The sequence below is a fragment of the Hippoglossus stenolepis genome, chromosome 16, assembly GCF_022539355.2.
Source record: "Hippoglossus stenolepis isolate QCI-W04-F060 chromosome 16, HSTE1.2, whole genome shotgun sequence".
Lineage (NCBI taxonomy): Eukaryota > Metazoa > Chordata > Actinopteri > Pleuronectiformes > Pleuronectidae > Hippoglossus > Hippoglossus stenolepis.
In genome coordinates, this window is record NC_061498.1 from 22,796,540 (window position 1) to 22,816,900 (window position 20,361).

Here is a 20,361-nt window from a genome sequence, read left to right on the forward strand (position 1 = left end):
ACCGGTCTCTACACCACCTCCTCCAGGTGATTTTAAAGGAGCGGACCTCTTTAAAGAGCAGTGGAAGCAAGTTCAAAAGCTGGCCGACACCTTTTGGAGTAGGTGGAGACGTGAATACCTCAAGACCCTGCAGTTTCATCACAAGTGGCAGTCGGAAAGGTCAAACCTTCAAGACGGGGACGTTGTTCTCTTGAAAGACAATCAGGCTCGGAGAAACGGTTAAGGTGGGGTCCTTGATAGAGAAAGACTGGAGCAACTCCAAAGACTATTGGAACCGCGTACAGCAGTCCAACTCTTCGGACCGTACTTGCAAAAAATCCAGCAGGAAACCTGAACATGGGCAGGGCCATGGACATGGTGCAGATGTGATCATCAATCAAGGGAATATCATGGGAGATCCAATTGGTACAGCCGAGGTCACCCTCAAATGCAGAAAACACTGGCTCATGTTCCAGCAAGAGTGACCTAACCTTAAACTGCTCTGCCTCTGGAAGCACAGATAGATCAAGGGCCCTAATCTGCTCCTGCACTGAGCCAACTTCTCCTACTTGGGAGTTAACTGTAACAGTACCACCCTCCTGCTCAGGCCCAACCTCACTAACCCCCATTGGTAGACTGACTACCTCAGCTTGTGACAGGAGTCCTACTGGACAGCGGGGCCTAAGCATTACTGCAGAAGCTCCGACATTAACAACTGGGATGTAAACAGTGCCTTGGGCAACACAAACCAGGGCAGGGGACACCAATAACCCTTCAAGTAGACTATGCTCATAACTCAATGGCTCAACAAAGGCAGACCCAGAAGACCCAAACTGCCCAGAACAGGTAGCAGCAACAATCTTAGTAGTACCTCCTGGTAAATAGTCAGACCTCCTTCCCCGAACTCCTGCCAAGGCTGCCTGAGAACTGGGGGGTTTGATTTCAGCCTGATGGCACAACTGAATTGCTCGTTGCCAGTGCTCTGGAGCCTCCATTACGGCAGGAAGGTCAAACAACTTGGGGCCATACTGGGAAAAGAGCTCATGGTAACAACCCTTAATGATGTTCATACCCAAAATACCTGGTACCTCAGGTGGTGCTGTCTGTTCGGGGGGGTCTCTCACTACCAGAACACCTCGTATACCCATTAGCGGCCTGCAGCTGTAACCAATGACAAGACTTCAACTTAGCCTGAAAGTTTTGCCTGAAAAAACTCTCTAATAGTGGATACCATTGACCCTATATCGAGCACACACTTGACCTCTACACCTAACAATTTAATGGTTACCTGGGGGCAAGGGGCAACTAATCGAGCTGCTACTGTCTCATCCACCAAATGATTGTCTTTTGAGCCTTGAATGTCCCCACCTAATGTTTGACTCTGCACACTAAGGGGAACTAGTTTCCCGCCGGCTGACAGGTAGTGGCTTCTGCAACCTGGGGAGCTCAAGCAGGGTGACTGGGCCTAGTAGGGACCCGCTCATTATCACACTCCTGGGCATAATGACCTGTTTGTTGACACCACCTGCATATCACACTACTAGGGCGACTAGGCCTGGGGCATGGGGGTGTCTGCATAGCCATAACAGCACGAGTGAGCTGACCAAGCTGCTCCTGCTGCTTTTGGACCAAGACAGTCAAAGCTGCAAGCTGCTCAGTGGTAGAGCTGTTAGGTGCACAGTCAACCTGACACTGGACACTAGAGCTTTGCATAGCACAAAATGAAGGAACAGAATGGGATTTACTTTTATTAGACGGCCTACCCTCCCGGTCCCATCTGATGGCCTCAGCCTGAACATCAAGGAGGGAGAGCCCGGGGGAGTCACGGACCAACCTCTTTAATTCCCTCCGAAGCTCAGAGTCAAGAACCTTCTCCACAAACTGATCGCGCAACAAGATAGTCATTCGATGTGGGGAGCTTGCAATAACCTTTTCCATTAGGCAATACAGGGCATGATAATATTCCTGCAGTGATTTCCCCTCTAACTGCCTCCTAGAGAAAAAATCATCCTGCAAGGACACATAAGACTTCGGACACCCATATAGCTCCTGCAAAATAGCAAAAACACAGTCTGGGTCTTCCCGCTCTGCGAGGGGTCTGTACTTTATCTCATCCCTGGCTTCCCCCTCTAAATGGTCAAAGATAAAATGTGCTTGATCGTTGGGCCCCAAATGTCTAGCCCTCATGCTAGCCCTTACCTCATCCACCCACTCATCTACACCGATACTATGAGCACCCCTGAACATAGGGCACTTCCTTTCTCTAGGACGGTAGAATATACGTTCAGAGTTTTCAACAACTGGCCAAGAGGTACTAGGACCGGCCTGTCCGCGTGCCTATTCCTGTAGGCGATCCTTTTCTGCCTGCAGCTGTTGCACCCTCTCCCTGAGGTCCTCTAGTTCCTGTTCCATGGTGGATTAGTATTTCCCACATACTGCCAACTCTTGCCTTGCCTTAAATAAATGAAAAAAAACCTATGTGCTATGCTCAGTGTACAACACTCCGCTCTGCTCAGTAGACAAGATAACAGAAAAAAACTACAACTTAAAAAGCAAACAACACACGCCTCTGATTGTGGGATCCTGCCGAGAACTCCAGATTATTGTGGCGAATTGGACGACTTATAAAGAGATCTTACTTGACTGATTGTTAACCAACACCGACCACGCCACCTTGGGACTTTCACCCAAAGAATAAGCAATACTGATTGATCCCCACAATTATACTAGGGTTCCCCATAAATTCACAGATCAGTCCACAAGTGAATACAGAGACGTGCGCTTGAATTATAAAATATAACAAAGTTTATTTGGTCAGAAGTTAATTTTTTAAGACAATTCTTTATTAATCCTTTTCTATAAATATAGATATTTCAATACCAGATATTTTGCGTGCATGCAGTTCAACTGCCACACACAACACAAAACAAGATGTGACCCACACAGCCAGGAGAACAGGGTTAAAGTGACTGGAATGATCCGGATTCATGATCCGACACTATTCATTAATAACTAAACACATGTGATGATCAGTATGTATGAAGAGTGACTGAGTCGAGCAGACACACACACACGCAAACACAAACACTCCTGCAGACAGGAGAGAAGTTCTTTCCGCAGATTATGAGGCAATGCTATGTTAACTTCATTTTTACAGAAGAAGCGACGCCTCGTTTATCCAGGAACATAAATATGAATTCAGCAAGTTATTATGTAAGGTACTAGCCTTTATGTGCCACAGGGTAGCGCTGTTGCGCTGTGTACCCTCTAGAGAATCCAGCCTTTTTGCTGCAGGGACAAACAGTGCAAAACTAAAACCACCCATGTTCTTAACCTGGTAGTATATTGTGTTTATAAAGATGTTAGGCCACACTGCACTGTTGTTTTTAATAGTGAACACTCGTGTTTAGCCCTTGAATATTGTGTGTGATTTTGGCTAGTTTGCTGTGTATTGATCGGGCACTGTAAGTGCGCAGGATGTAGCAGTGGTCTGTACAGTTCAGGTGGTATTGTACCGTGACAGTCAATAATTTGTTGAGGTCTCTGCCGTTAATTTAAATGCAGAGTAACCTTTATTTTTGTAAACATATGTTGTATTTTTTTATATATTTTTTTATCATTATGTTCTGTTGCACTGAAATATGTTTTATGTTCTAAAAAGAGTTTACTTTTGCTGTCCTGCAAGGTGTTGGGCAATAAATGGCTAAACAGGTCTCAGCTGCAATTTAGAACCCCTGTGTCCGGTGCTTCCTTCTCCCCACACAACACCCAACCCCCATAAGAAACACAATGCAGAGTCCTGTGCTATGCGGAGAGGTGCCTCCAGGCAGCGGACAGCGAGAGGGGGGGGCGTGGGTTACAATTAGAAAGATCAGTTGAGTGATTAGAAAAGAACAGAGGAGTCACTTGTTGACCAGCAGAGCCACTCGGATACTTCAGCCCCCAATTGCCACTGTGTATTTTGCACACTACTTTCACATTTCTTCTTCCTCTTAAATCTTTTCTTCCTCAGTGTTGAGAGGCAGCAGTGGGTAAACAAGCAAATGGCACTGAGTTATCATCTCAGTGTAAGATCCTGAGAAAGTTTAAAGGGCCCATATTGTGTAAAATACTTTTTCTGGGCTTTTACTATCCGTAATTACTTGAAGGGGGTCAGTAGGTACCCTCAAAGTATGAAAACAGTCACTCCGCTGACTTTTTTACTAGTCCGTTCTAAGAAATATGTTATTGAAACGTCGCGTTTCGTACTTCCTCCCCCGTATGATGTCATTTGGGATCACACTCGTCTCTCAGCCCCACCCAGCCGTTACCAGTCCAGCCTCCGAACCCAACACCCCTGCTCTCCACCACCACCCCTCCACAGCAAACGCGACACAAAGCAGACATGTTACTGAGCTAGCAGCTTGTTAGCTACCACAAGCTAACCACAACAAACAACACTGAAGAAACACTGCACGTAGACGTTACTCCGTACTGAAACTCCGTTGTGAAACTCCGTACTGTAACTCGGGACGTTACTCCTACATTGGCCGACTGTCCTGCTAAAATTTGAACAAACATGAAGACGGTGTAACTTACCATTCAGAAACTTCCTGTTGTAACAGACTGTGAATATGTGGCTGGTGTCGTGTTCTTTTGTCCCGAGATATGAGAAGAGCTGGTCTCGGTTTGGTTCAACAAGTATTTATTCAGAAGCAATGAAAAGGTACAGCATAGCTATGTGCACATAGCTATGGGCACTCAATGCACAGCCTCGGCTATCTAGCAGCACGGGGTAGTCAAGAGTCGCGCCGAACGGACGGCGGGTGCAATACTTATAATAGTAGGTAGAACTTCATTGGTCAATAACGAGGGGGAGTCACTGTGGCTTAGCCCTGGCTCTCCCTTGCTGGTGCACAGGCGTGGTCCCAGCCTCTTGGTACTGGAATCCGCCAATGATGAGGAGCCGCTCCCAGTTTCGCCCCTCCTTTGACATTTGTGGGCAAATCTTCACATTTCTGACAGTGTTTGGTTTTGTGTTTTAAAAACAAGCTTTGACCCGGCTGAAGCTTTGTGAGTCTTCAGTAGTGTTTTTGTTCATTGGAGTGAGGAACACTGTGTTCCTGCTTTATCGGCTGTATGTTCTGTGTGCGTAAGCATGCGCATTTTTTCAGACAAGACAACGCCTTTCCTATCTGCCCTTCAGAACCTGGGGCAGCTGCTTGAATTCTTTTTAAGGCATAGGTCACAGTTTTTTATGAGCACAGTGCATTCATGTATGTGTGATGTTGAATAAAGCTAAGGGAATACTGTAATATATATATAGGTTAGGTATGAGAACAAGTTTAAATACAGTGTATTGTATGCCATGGATTACAGTCCTAATACTGGTCTTCTATAGCGGTATCCAAACATACCAATGTGACTTTCAGCTGTGTTTACCAGAGTGAATGCGCCAGAATGAGACCGGTGATAGGCCTGGTCGCGTGTCACTCAAAGTGCAGTCAGCCAATCAGAGGAGGGGCTCAAGAGGCAGGCGAAAAACAGCCTGTTCTGTCTGCAGCTCCAGAGAGAGGCAGCAGAGAGGACATGGAAATACACATTGCAGCAGTTTTTTCGACTTTAAACCACTGATATATCATCTTAGGGGTACCAATACCTCAAATTAAATCCCAGAAAGGTGTAAAATATGGGCCCTTTAAGTGTGGAGTTGTGCAGATAGTGTAGTATTGTGTGTAAAAAGTGGGCGATAGGGAGAGACAGCGGGTTTGTGACCTGAGACTATAGCGACTGGAACAGAGAATTAGAAGTTAACAGTTTAGCTGTAAACTTGTTGTGAAATGTACAGTTCTGCCCATTTGTCTATTAATAAGTGCTACATCTCCTCAAAACCCAGTACTCTCACTGCTCTCAAACGGTTGAGGAAGAGCTTTCACATACTCTGGTGAACCATCATCAACAAGATGAGAAGTTTCAGTGTATTTCACTCATTTTCTCACTAGCTTTCAACCCATATGATGAAAGCACTTATTTTGAACCACTATCACACACTGGTCGGCCTCACATCTGTGAGATACCCCTGTCAGTAACTGCACTCATGTGGACTGGTCCACCATACAATAGAAAGATAACTCGACTTTGGTGTTTCCTATTTATTACATTTACAAAACAGTGGTTAAAAATAGACAACCCCACCCCCACTAACACATTACATTACATATCATTTAGCTGACGCTTTTATCCAATGCGACTTCAAATAAGTGCATTCAACACATGTGCAAACACAAACACACACACACACACACACACACACACAGGAGACTGGATTGGAGGGTGTCGCTTTATTGGTGTAAATTTACCAGGTCACACCCAACACTCGCTTGTATCGGACTCCCTGAAGCCAGACGCAGAACAACACAGTCGAAAAACAAGGCCGCTATATCACAAAGACAGTGAGAAAATGGTCAGAGGAGCCTGTGAGGCACTGCAGGCCTGTTTTGAGGTAACTGACTTGGATGCACTCTGTGAGCCGCACGGACAGGACATTGATGGGCTTAGAGTGTTCCTCTAAGTGTTTCTCTAAGAGAAACTAGAGTGCATCACGGATTATATAAACTTCTGTGTGGACTGCACTGTCCCAACAAGGACTGTCTGCTTTTACCCAAATAACAAGCCATAGGTAACCACAGACATCAAAGCCATCCTTAATGAGAAGAAGTGGACTTTCAGAGGTGACAACAGGGAGGAAATGAGGACTATTCAGAGGGATCTGAAAATCAAGATTAAGGACGCAAAAGACAGCTACAGGAGGAAGCTGGAGGGGAAACTCCAGCAGAACAACATGAGGGAGGTCTGGTGTGGAATGAAGACCATCACCAACTTCAGACCAGCTAGCGGCAGAGGAGTGGCTAGTGATGCTGACAACACGAGTGTGTCACCATCAACTTCAGAGAAAGCAAACTCATGTTACTCTGTTCCTCCAATGATTACGGATGTATGCAAGTATGCAAGTATCAGTTTCTCTGTACACATTAGTTAATCACGTACAAATGATTAGTTAATGATCAGTGTATAATTTGTTGATGTATCATTAATGGCTTGTAAGTGTAGTACACCACAAAAATGTGCAATCACTTTTGTGTTTATTTAATTGTATGAGCAGTATTTTTTATATAATGTTTAGGTCTTTATATAATGCCTAATAAAGTGAGAGACTGTCATGTGTTATGGAAAGGAACAAGCTAATTGTAAGCAGCATTCAGGCGGAACTTTTGTCCCAGGAACAGTTGCGCTCAGGAGGTCTTTGGGGGTAACTTCCGCCCACGCCTCCGACGCAACCTGGATGACGAACGGTATAACTCGTCTTCCCACTGCTGCTGCACTTTATTTGTATTTTATAGGACAGTAGTCAGTTAAACTGGTCAACCTCCGACACCCTAACGTTACTGTTACGAGTGTATTAGAGACACTGTAATCGTGTTTTGGGAATATCCGTTGAGGGTTTAAAAACGTAAAAGTCCGCCACTCTCTTGGCAGCAGGTTCAGACAAGTACCCCTGACTGCAGTGTTCACAATGTAGTGTGACGTACTTCCGCTTTCCACACTGCCCGTGGTTAGCTAGTTAGCCTAGCTATGAAGAAAGACACTGTCAAGTTTATGAGGAGGGAAGTCAGCTCTACAGAGCAGCAAGTCTGCAATGAACAGCTCTATTGCTCAGTCCCTCTTTGCTCTTCATCAGCTAAATTCTCCTCCGTGAGCTTCCACTCTTTTCCAGCTCATGCTGATCTTAGGGCATAATGTTAAGTAAACAGTCGAAGGGAAGGGTTCACTGTCACCAATCTAACCTTTTTACATATGTACATAATCAGCATTCTATATATCAGTTTGTCCCTAATTTGCAGCAAAAAATAATTAAGCACCTATAACCCCAGAATGTGTTTAATGTCAATTGCAAAAATTACATTGTTATAATCAGTCCTGATACCAATGGGAGAAGTTTGAAGAGGCCTAATAATAACAATTTTCAATAAAGTGACTTCAATTGCCTTATACAAAAAAAGGTTGATGTCCATTTGAAATACAAAGATTGCTATTTGTACTCTGGTTTGTTTAACATTTTACTTATATCAGAATATTTTCCTCATGAGAAATTGGACAGACTATATAACCTAGAGATACTGACAAGTCCAGTAAAGAGATCAGACAACAATCCGTGTATAATAACAAAAAACAAGGTGGGAGTCAACTCCTCAAATTATTTCACAACTGCTCCTTAAATTAAGCAACGACTCTCAAATTATTTTTGTTACACAGAAAACCTCTTAGTCCTTTTGGAACTGAAACGTGAATTTGAAAGGTTCCATGAGGATAGTGGTTACCTCTTCCTCCTGGCCATCATAAGACCGCAGTTGTTGGAGCGTTGTGATGCCATCTTCCCCATCCATCCCAATGAGTCTGGGAAGGGAGAGCCTGCCTCGAAAGGTCTGTGACACCACTCTGCTGCCTTTAGAGTGTCTCTTAAAAGATCATCTGCACTTGTCCAAAATTCTGCAGCACGTGTCCTGACAAGAACCGGGAAAAGAGACCACATTTCTCCTGTATTAGCTTCACTATCAGAAATACTTTATTGATCCCAGGGGGAAATTGTGTTTGTTACAATTGCTCCATGCAAGAGTAGAAATATAAGCATATAAAGATTACATTTTTTTTTTGAATGAAATATGAAATATATATAATATATGAGTTCTGTGGATCGCGTATCAGAAATCGTAATGGTGGATCCAGTATGGCAGATCCTGTATCTAGCTGGCTGATTGTGATAATAATGGCGGATCCTGTATCGTGTTGGCATCTGATAATGGTGGTGGACCACGGCCGAGGTGGTAGCTGATGGAAGATCCTAATGGCGGCAGTGGACAATGACTGTGGACTATAGTGGCATCCGATCTTGATGGTGGATCATGATCGTGGTGGCTGCTGACCATAGACTATGATTGCAGCAGGACTGCTCGATACATAGTATTTCTCCTCAGATACTTGACTCAGATACTCATATTACTGACAATAATCCATCAATTCATTGACCTTCAGTTATGCTTCAAAATGTTTATTCTTATCAATGCTCCAAATACCCTTATCTTGATGATGTTCTCCTTTACACTTGACATCTATTGCACTTCTGTCCGTCCTGGGAGAGGGATCCCTCACATGTGGCTCTCTCTGAGGTCTCTACGTTCTTTTTACCCTGTTAAAAGGTTTTTTTAGTAGTTTTTCCTTACTCTTGTTGAGGGTTAAGGGCAGAGGATGTCACACCTTGTTAAAGCCCTATGAGACAAATTGTGATTTGTGAATATGGGCTATACAAATAAAATTTGATTGATTGATTGATTGACTACAATGGCTTCCGGTAAAATCTAGAATAGAATTTAAAATTCTCCTCCTCAACTTCAAGGCCCTTAATAATATGGTACCATTATACCTCAAAGAGCTGATAGTACCTTATCAACCCACTAGAGCACTGCGCTCCCAGAATTCAGGCTCACTTGTCGTCCCTAAAGTCTCTAAAAGTAGAGTAGGAGCCAGAGCTTTCAGCTTTCAAGCTCCTCTCCTGTGGAATCATCTCCCACTTTCAGTTCGGGAGGCAGACACCATCTGTATGTTTACGAGTAGGCTTAAAACCTTCCTTTACGATAAAGCTTATAGTTAGAGCCGGTCCAGGCTTGTCTTAGACCTGCTCTTAGTTAGGCTGCTATAGGTCTAGAATGTCGGGGGACACATGACACATGGAGCTTCTCTTCCCAGCTTCTCCTTCCTCTTCCCCCTCCTTATCACATCAAAGAAATTAATATCTCATCAATGAATGTTACTGACTTGACTTCTTCCCCGGAGTCCCTTTGCCTTATTGTCCGCAGATCCAGGGCCGCGGCTGCAGCCACATCGTGGATTATGATGGTGGATCGCGAATCAGAGATCGTGATCGTAATGGCGGATCCTGTATCTTGCTGGCTGATCATAATAATGGCTGATACTGTATAATGTTGGCATCTGATAGTGGTGGACCAGGATCAAGGTGGCAGCTAATGGGGGATCCTGATGACGGCAGTGGTTCATGATTGTGGACTATGGTAGCATCCGATCGCGATGGTGGATCCTGATCGTGGTGGCTGCTGACCCTGGACTATGATTACAACAAGACTGCTTGATGTACAATATTTCTACTCAGATACTCGACCATTACTGACAATTCATCAATTCATTTACCTCCCATTAAGCTGCAAATACCCTGATCTTTTTGATGTTCTCAATTACATATGGCATCTTTTGCACTTCTGTCTGTGGCTCTCTGAGGTTTCTATGTTCTTTTTACCCTGTTAAAAGGGGTTTAAAAGTTTTTTTTGTTGTAGTTTTTCCTTACTCTTGTTGAGGGTTAAAGGCAGAGGATGTCACACCTTGTTAAAACCCTATGAGACAAATTGTGATTTGTGAATATGGGCTATACAAATAAAATGTTATTGTTGACTGAGGTCCTTCAACAACTGCTGGACTATGCTCTCTCCATGACTTGCTGGTCAAACACAGGAGCACGTTCAGTGCAAGACTGAGACCAGCGAAATGCACCACAGCAAGTCATTCCTGCCTCAATGTACAGAACTCATATTGTATATATTTCATATTAATTTAAAAAAAATCTTTATATGCTTATATTTCTACTCTTGCATGGAGCAATTGTAACAAACACAATTTCCCCTGGGATCAATAAAGTATTTCTGATTTTACATGACCAAAAAACCTGAGGACAAACCTGAAGAGCACAACATTGAATTTCAGTTCAAATAAAAATCAAAAGCCACCTTTAATTGGCTATTTCTCACCTTAGATGCATCCAAAAGCTATTTTTGACAGTTTGGGTTTAGAGTATTTAGATTTTATTCTGGTTTAAAACTTGGTAGTAAAGACAGTGGTACATTAGTACATACTGAAAGAGAAAATAGTAATTCATTGATTGTACAACAAGTCTGGATCTGCCAGACCAGGCAATGGAAAGGACAAGGCAAAAAGTACTTAGCCGATAATAATGGGTGGTGTTTTCAACAAAAAATAAACAATATCCATCTTTTTACAATCAAAAACAACTATGTCTATCTATCTAACACAGTGGCAGCTGGTCAATACAACCCCTCTAACATTCTGAGACAAAGAAGCCTGTATAAAAATGTTAAACACAATTGAATTATATAATAATATTTTACTCGTACAATGCTCCTGGTAGGCCGTAAGTGTCAGGATTTGTGAGGCAGATGGACCCAGATGCAGAGTTTGAACTAAAGTATTTTTAATAAACAGTCTTTAACAGAAAAATAAGAATAAACGCAGGAATCTCAGTGTAAAACTGAAGAAACAAAAGCACAAAGAAAACACAGGAGGCTTACACAGGTGAACAGGACTGGAGCTCAGGAGACACGGGATACAGAAACACAGGACAGGACATCACGGCACTTATACAACGACAGACAACAATCCAACAAGGACAAAGGAAAGCACAGAGGGTTAAATACAGACACAGGGAAGGCAGGGGCAATGGGACACAGGTGTAACACATGAGGACTGGTGCAGACAATCACAGACAGGAAGTAAAACTAGACACAAGAACCCAGACTACAAAATTATCAGGGACAGAGTACAGAGGCTCGGGAGGACGGCACCGTGGCCGATCAGGGACAGAGAACAGAGGCTCGGGAGGACGGCACCGTGGCCGATCAGGGACAGAGTACAGAGGCTCGGGAGGACGGCACCGTGGCTGATCAGGGACGAAGCACGGGGACTCAGGCGGTGATAGCCGCCTCTGCAGCTAAAGGGGCATTGTCCTCAGCTCCGGACGCGGGGCAGGAACTGGAGTAGCCGCTGCCGGGACCCCCAGCACCGGGACAGGTGTGACGTCTGCCAGGACCCCAGATGCCGGAACTGGAGTGGCATCTGTTGGGACCCCCGACGCTGGAACAGGTGTGACGTCTGCCGGGACCCTCCGGCGCAGAACAGTAACTGGAGTAGGCGCTGCGAGGACCCCCGACACCAGAACTGGAGTGACGTCAGCCGGGACCCTCCGGCGCGGGACAGGAACTGGAGTAGGCGCTGCGAGGACCCCCGACGTCGGAACAGGAGTGGCGTCTGCCGGGACCCTCCGGCGCAGAACAGGGACTGGCGTGGTTGCTGCCGGGACCCCCGACGCCGGAACAGGAGTGGTGTCTGCCGGGACCGTCCGGCGCAGAACAGAAACCGGAGGAATCAGTACCGGGACCCCCGACGCTGGAACTGGAGCGGCGTCTGCCGGTACCCTCCGGCGCTGGACAGGAGGAGACTGGGGCCCAGCCAGGACTGGGGGCTGGTGCCTGTGAGCCCGCTGCAGAGAAGAGAGGCTCCCGCTGTGGACGCCCCCTCTCCAACCTCCGCCACCCACAGCAGAAACCTTTTGGAGGCTGCGGGGTCCTCCATAAGCCCAACAGCCCCCCAGGTACGGGTCAGTGGATGGGGCTGGAGGGTTGAGGAAGTTCTTCAGCCTGTCCTGCACCGCCACAAGGTGCGGGACAAAATGGCTCACCCAAGGATGGTTCTTCAGCCATGCCTGAAGAACTGAGATCTCTTTCAGGGTCTCAGCTTGGTGCTGGTTGCCCGGTGAACAAAGCTGATATACCAGGGCATCCAAAGAAAAAACCTGTTTACAAAAAAACGAATCTCTGCTGGGTCCATATTCTTGGTCGGATTGTTCTGTCAGGATTTGTGAGGCAGATGGACCCAGATGCAGAGTTTGAACTAAAGTATTTTTAATAAACAGTCTTTAACAGAAAAATAAGAATAAACGCAGGAATCTCAAAGTGTAAAGCTGAAGAAACAAAAGCACAAAGAAAACAGAGGAGGCTTACACAGGTGAACAGGACTGGAGCTCAGGAGACACGGGATACAGAAACACAGGAGGACAGGACATCACAGCACTTAGACAACAATGATAGACAACAATCCAACAAGGACAAAGGAAAGCACAGAGGCTTAAATACAGACACAGGGAAGGCAGGGGCAATGGGACACAGGTGTAACACATGAGGACTGGTGCAGACAATCACAGACAGGAAGTAAAACTAGACACGAGACACGAGAACCCAGACTACAAAATAAAACAGGAAACAGAACCCGGAGTGTGAAACATGAAACACAGGGATGTAAACAGAAAACACAAAAAGAGGTGGAACCCAAACCCTTACAGTAAGCCCCTGTGAGCATTAAATATAAGTTGTATTCAAATTGTATTTGGTTAATTTTTGTCTAAATACATGTACTTATGGGTGTGGGGCAACGGCCAAGTGGATGTGAATGCGGGTCCTGAAGGTTTCGGCAACCATGCGACCTCAGCTTGCTCTTTAATCGGTTGTTGCAGATTTTCTTTTATGTAATTTTTATTTACAGCCAATAGGTATTGATTTACGTTTTGTAAACCTGATGTGATTGGTCGACCCTCGTTGTCTTAGGTACGTTCGGCATCACTAAGACATTTCCGCTGTGAGCTGACTGATTTCAGGGGAACTGCAGCGAATCCGTTGATTTCTTTACAAAAACACTCCAACAAGAAAAAAAGAGGATAAAGGAGCTTGGTCCAGATCAAACTGATTTACAGATTCAGCAGCAAGTGATGAGGATGAACTTAGACCCAGAGCTCCTCCTGCTCTTTTTATGAGAAACAGAGGTGACTGGATGTGGTGTAAGTAATGTCTTTTACTGCTTCACCAGTTTTTTGCGAGACCTAAAACATCTCTCTGAAAAATGCAAATGGAATGAACGTTGCAACAGTCACATTGAGGCTACATTATCGTTGCAGGCTACAGGATTGGCATATTGTGTGTTGTGTTGTTTTTGTTGAGTATGGCTTCAGTTTGTCCCCCATACGACACATAACGGAGCCCTGGTGCATTGATATGTTCCTTTATTATTTTGAACATTTATTAATCTCAGCTGATCATCAACAAAGCAAAATCAGTAAATACAGACCTATTCATGGCATAGTTTTACAAAGCTCTTGACGGGTCTATGTTGATCACGAAGAATGAACATGCCAGTCAGTGCAGCTGTATCCTTCTCTATATTTATCCCTTTTTGCTAGTGGCACAGAGAAACAAGCTTCTTTAGGCTGTGGTCATTTTTAAGCCTTACCGCTCTTCCAGAAGTGGTTTATTTTCTTAAATCAACCAAACTGAATAAAACAGCCAATTTAGTTCACAAGAAGACAGGGCCAGCCTAAATCATTCCACTGCTAGGAAGTGTCAATCCATTCTGGCTATTTTTTGTCATTGTGCCACGCACCATCATGCACATTTTGAACAGGCATGCAACATCGTTACTAGTCTATAATACAATACTACTGCCATATCTGGCTGTTGAGCCTTAACAGATAATCTATATGTATATGCTCCAATGAAAAATATAAGGTTCGATAGACTTATATGGTAAATACGGACAATAAAGGATAATGGTTAGATAAATTAGATTGAAATAAGAGTGGCTGTAGAGTCACTAAAGCAGACACATTCAAAGTGCATAAGATGCAAGGCCTGAAATTATTAACAAAGTGCTCCATAAACTATTTTCTCTTCTTTCAGTGTTTTCTCTCTGTCTGTTTTGTTTTACAGTGGTGCCTGCTTTTCAAAAAGCATTTCCCCCATCATAATGCTTGCCCTAACACACAACCAGATGATTCAGGTTTACTCTCTTTCACTCTTGACATCCGGTTGGGGTTAATGATTAGGTTAATCTTATTGCATGTCCTAAAAAAGAAACAAGATGCTGTAAAACAAGAAGAGGCAGATATTTGTTTTGTTAAGTATTAAGAGGACATTGGAGCCGTGTTTCCCTGGAGGAGCAATGCATTTAGGTAATTGTGACTTGTTATGGCTGGCAGCTGAAGGATGACACAGATAAAACAAAACATCATTGTTGAGCTGTGGTGAGGTGCATGATATTAAATTCATATGACTGGTATAAAGACAACCAGCATTGCTCATCATTTTCTGTCAACTCTTCTTCCTCAGTCTGTTGCTGGCTTTGTTTATACTGCCCCATGTCTATTACGTGTTTTGAGGGGATTTGAGGGGAATCCTACAGGGAATTTGTAACCCAAATTTAGATCCTTGAGGAGATTGTGATAATACAGGAGAGCGAACATCTGGTCTGCACTTAGTCCAAGTGCTTCTCTGCACACAGAATTTGACAGTACATCAGCATGGAGAACCCCAGAGCCAATATCTGACAAGAGAAAAGGAGGTTTAGGGCAAATAAAATTTGAATCTTTGTCCACACAATCAGAGATCAGATAAAATTAAAAACACAAACACACACATGCACGCACACAAATAGGACAGCTCTGGGGTTAATTTTGCATCCTTGTCAAACAAATACTACAGAATGTAATGTGTGTGAATAAATGTGTTGAGCTTAATAAAATATGTTTATATTATAATTTGCTGCATTTGAGGTTTTATGGGCCTACGAGATGGAAAAACAATAACTTTCAGAAAAAATACAAGGTTTTCAATTGACAATTACATGAATATGTGGAAAACTTTAAAAAATATAAAATAAAGTAAGTATTGGTGACAAGTACCTGTACAACACCAATACAGACTCCAAACACCAGGACTGAGGGGATGTTAATAAGCAGCCACTGCCTGGCCTTCTGATAGCACGGCTGCAGGGGACAAACAGAGATTGAGTGCATGAGGGAGGTGAGCCACAAGGCAAGGAAGCTCACACAGAAAGGAATAGGTATTGCAGAAGAAGAATAACATGAACAGATGAAATGCACAGATAAGTGAGGGGTAGAATGATTGCAAGTAATCATAGAAAATCATAGTAAAGGATAACAGGTTGACGCACTGAGGGACTCTTTAAATTCAATTCAATAAGCTTTATTGGCATGACATTTACAAAGCACAAATACAATATTGAAGACAATCAAAGAGTCATACTAAAACAACAAAGGCACTTTGCATAGTAAGGTCGAGACCTTACAATATTAGAGAAACCCAACAGATCCCACAATGAGCAAGCATTAGCAACTGTGGGGAGGAAGAACGACCTTTTAACATGAGTGGTACTTATAGATGTAATGATATATGATTATATATGATAATAATAATTCCTAATAAGTAGTTGTAGTAGTGACAGATCTGTATCCTGCTGCTCTAGAATCAGAGATACCTGCAGAATGAGGGGGGGACAATGTTAGTGACATGACATGATGGTAAATGATGGTAGGGCTCTGGGGAAGAGTTGCTGGAGGGGTAAGACAGCCATTCCTTTTATCCAGGCTGATAGTCCAGGGCCGGGGGTGCGGGTCCGGTCAGTGAGGCGCTGATTATGGGCCGTGGAGTGGAGCAAGGCAGCCTGTACCTCTTTCCAGACACCGCCACTTCTTCTTTCTGGGCTGGGAAAAGGGATGGTTGATATCCCAAAGAAGCCATGAATGAGTTGATGAGGGAGTTATGGACATACTCTATCCATGGTAGGTTGATGTGATGTGTGTGGGTGATTCAGCTCAAAGCCGCCTCAAGGTCCTGGTAAGCCCGCTCCGTCTGCCCATTTGTTTGCGGGTGGTATCCAGAGGAGAGGCTGGCTGTGAACCCCAGTGTCTCTGTCCAAAATAATAACCAGAGGGATGCGGTGGAGTTTGAACACATGTAATACCAGCTGCTTGGGGAGAGGGACAAAATACACAGCCTTGTGTATTGTGTATGAACAGTCAGTTTTGTGGTTCTTAGCAGTTCTCATTTTTCTACATTATAGTTTCGCTCCGCTGGTGAAAGGCACTTGGAGAAAAAGGCGCAGGGATGCAGTTTCTGATCCTGGGGAGACCCAGATAGGGCCAGATAGGATGGCCCCCACTCACGAATCTGAGTCACCTCCACCACAAACTGCAGCAAGGGGTCAGGATGCCGGAGCACAGGTGCTAAGAGCTGCTTAAGCGTGGTGAAGGCTGAGTTGGCCTCAGGAGTCCATGTAAAAGAGGTGGTGGTGGAGGTGAGCTGCATGAGAGGAGCCGCTACCTTGTTGTAGTCCCAAATGAAGCACTGCTAGAAATTGGTGAAGCCAAGGAAACATTGCAACTGCTTATGGATTGTGGCCACTCTGGCTGGATCTTTCTTAACCTGCCCCTGCTCAATGATAAAACCCAGGAAACTCACAGAAGACATGTTGAACTCACATTTTTCAGTTTTAACAAATAATTTGTTTTCTAGTAGTCGATGCAGCACTAACCTCACATGTTAAATGTGAATAAGGATGAGGATGTCATCCAGGTACACAAAGATGAACCAGTTCAGCATGTCCCGGAGGACATCGTTAAACAAGGCCTGGAAAATGGCTGGGGCCTGATGAGGTACCCAGGGGAGTATTGAACACCACTTTCTACTCATCCCCTTTACGGATCCTGATGAGGTGGTAGGCTTTATGGAGGTCCAGTTTAGAAAACACTGTAGCCTTATGTAGGGGCTCAAAGGCAGAGTCCATTAAAGGGATGAGGATTTATTTTTTATTGAATGTCGTTCACACCACAGAATTCAATACAGGGGCGAAGAGTGTGGTCTTTCTTGTCTACAAAGAAGAAACCCGCCGCCACAGGTGAAGAGGATGGTTGAATAATATTTTTTTCCATGTCCTCTTTCAGGCCAGAAGAGGTTGTAGAGGTGAGTAGAGGGAAGAGGGGCGCCGGGAAGCAGATCTATGGCACAGTCATAGGGTCTATGTGGAGGGAGACTGAGGGCTTGCTGTTTGTTAAACACTTCTCCCAAGTCATGGTACACAGGGTACTGAAGAAAGTTCGGGATGTTCAGGTGGGGGGTTATTAGTGACTTTCCTGAGAGTTAAAGCAAACTGGAGACAGTGAGAGTGATAGAATACACTCCAACTGACTATAGAGGTGGAGGACTTATTTATATGGGGGTTGTGGCATCAAAGTCAAGTCATCCCCAAGACCAGGGGGATCTGGGGTGGCAAGATGACATACAGAGTAATGGATTCCTGATGATTGCCAGATAGAATGAGATCTAGAGGGACGGTGTGGCGAGTTATGTGGGCCCACCACTTACCATCTACTGTGTTGACCAATTTAGGTTGGAAGGGGCTCAGTTGGGATCCCAGCTTGATACACGAAGGAAGAATCAATGTAATCATCCCCCAAGTCCACCAGGGCTTGCAGGGGAATGGAACTGTTGAATCCAGGGAGAGGTGCGTGAAACTGCATTCATAGGTGAGGGGCTGATGAAGAGGAGGTGCGGCTCCTCACGGCCACCTCAGTCACTGACGAGCCTGATCTTTTGGCAGGTGGGGACAGGAGCCGAGGAAATGGCCGGCTAGTAAATCAAAAATAAGCAAAGGAATTCCACATAAAAACCTTAAAAATTAAATCAAGTTCTGCAAACATACAACAAAACAGGTACTGTAAACGTGGACTAACCCTGTAAAATGTAAGATCTCTCTTATCCAAGGCTGTCTAAGTAAATGAATTAACCTTTAAAGACAGAGGAGTCCTTTAAAACCTTAATTCAACTGAGATTGATGATCTTTTCAATAGTACTGCAGACTCAATACGAATAACACTAGCTCCTCAAAAAAAAAAGCTTCTAAAAGATAGGAAATTAGCTGCTTGGTACATGAATGAAATCTCATGCACAGAAATCTCAGAAGCAGCAAAGAAACCTATTGTATATCTATACAGCTTCTCTCAGATCAACCTTTATAAGCAAACTTGAATTATCTCATCTTCTAAACCAGCAACTTGTATTTTACCGATATGTAACATATTTCTAAAATCATTCCGAAATTTGTCACTTATCAGCTGTGGGACTCTCTCCAGAACAATTGTTATGAGTGGTCCAGGAATTGGAACCAGATGATATCTCCAGTGACATAGACTGTTTCTGGTCCAATCCTTCTCTGCAAAGCACAAGTGATTGTGAATCAATTTCACCTGGTTCTACATGTGGTGGCCACAGACAATTGTTCTCTCCTTATCCTTCTTGACGGATTCTTCTCCAGTTTTGTGTTCTGCTAGTTTCCTTGTCACTACTAGTAACATGAGGCGGTACCTGCAGCCAAATCAGGTTGCACAGGTAGTCCAGGTCCTCTAGGATGGCACATCCATACGTGTGGTCACAAGAAGCTTTACTGTGTCTCCCAGCACAGTGTCAAGAGCATGGACGAGATACCAGGAGACTGGCTGTTACACAAGGAGAGCTGAACAGGGCCGTAGAAGGGCATCAACCCAGCAGCAGGACCGGTATCTGCTTCTCTGTGTGAGAAGGAACAGGAGCACTGCCAATGCCCTACAAAATGAACTCCAGCAGGCTACTGGTGTGCATGCTTCTGACCAAACTATCAGAAACAGACTCCATTAGGTTGGTATGAGTGTCCGACGTTCTCTAGTGGGACCTTTGCTCACAGACCACCAGAATTGGCTGGGGCACCAATGGCACCCCGTTCACTTCACAGATAAGACCAGGTTCACACTGAGCACATGTTACAGGCGTGAAAGAGTCTGGAGATGCCGTAGTGAATGTTATGCTGCCTGTAACATCATCCAACATGACCGGTTTGGCTATGGGTCAGTGATGGTCCCTAACCCTACCCTGGATATTTCATTGTACAATACCAATTTTGCCTGGATATGAAAGAAATTCTCAAAGAACTAAAGCTGTAAATGGTGCAAAGAAACCTCTAAGTTGGTGCATTATTAAAAATATTAAGATAGGCCTGTCACAATAACAAATTTCGTTGGACAATATTTTGTGCCAGAAATTATTGTGATAAATTATATTATTGTCATAATTTTTAAAGCACTGATATAATGATAATATTATACTATAATCATGCAAGTACAACCTTTCAACAAGCAATGAACTTAATTCTGAAGAATATTTAGTCTGTCATCTGAATTAGAATTAAAAATATTAAAATAGCCTGAATAAATAAAACATAAATAAAACTAGACTTGCGAGCAAGTACATTGCGGTTAGGGGCACTATGGAGACATTTTTGGATGCACAATCCCGAAGATTAAAATATGTTCATTTTCACCTGCAAATTTGGTGAGTTTTCAAGTATGTTAAGGCACCCAAAAAGGCACTTCTTTTGTCAGAATAAAAATAAAAATAAAAAATTTAGCGAAAAACAATAGGTCCTTGGGCTTGGGACCTAAAAAACCACACACAACTAAAACAATAAATAAAATAGAGTCTCTGGCTTTGTTCACAAAAATTGCTCTTGAATAAATATTAAACATTTGGAACGGAACATGTTACCAGCTCAGTAAACTGGATGGAATGGTTATGATTTAGATGAGCTTTTAGGTTTGTATTCCAGCTTTTC

General features: G+C 44.0%; 2 protein-coding genes across 5 annotated transcripts in view; one reads left to right on the top strand and one right to left on the bottom strand.

The window, feature by feature from the left end:
• Window positions 1–20,361, top strand: part of LOC118123436 (methyltransferase-like protein 22) — a 640,601-nt gene that overhangs the window by 174,006 nt on the left and 446,234 nt on the right. The gene's annotated exons all lie outside the window — the stretch shown is intronic.
• The window catches only part of tspan4b (tetraspanin 4b), a 37,238-nt gene continuing 30,787 nt past the window's right edge, over window positions 13,911–20,361 (bottom strand). For 2 of the 3 annotated variants that reach the window (XM_035180258.2, XM_035180257.1), the window contains exons 7-8: window positions 15,602–15,685; window positions 13,911–15,243 (exon numbers count right to left, since the gene is read on the bottom strand). In XM_035180258.2, the coding sequence (XP_035036149.1) occupies window positions 15,175–15,243; window positions 15,602–15,685 (153 nt within the window). In that variant the 3' untranslated portion in view covers window positions 13,911–15,174. Of the gene's footprint in view, window positions 15,244–15,601; window positions 15,686–18,083; window positions 18,348–20,361 lie in introns of those variants that run through there. The other variant, XR_004698554.2, reaches the window with a different exon arrangement.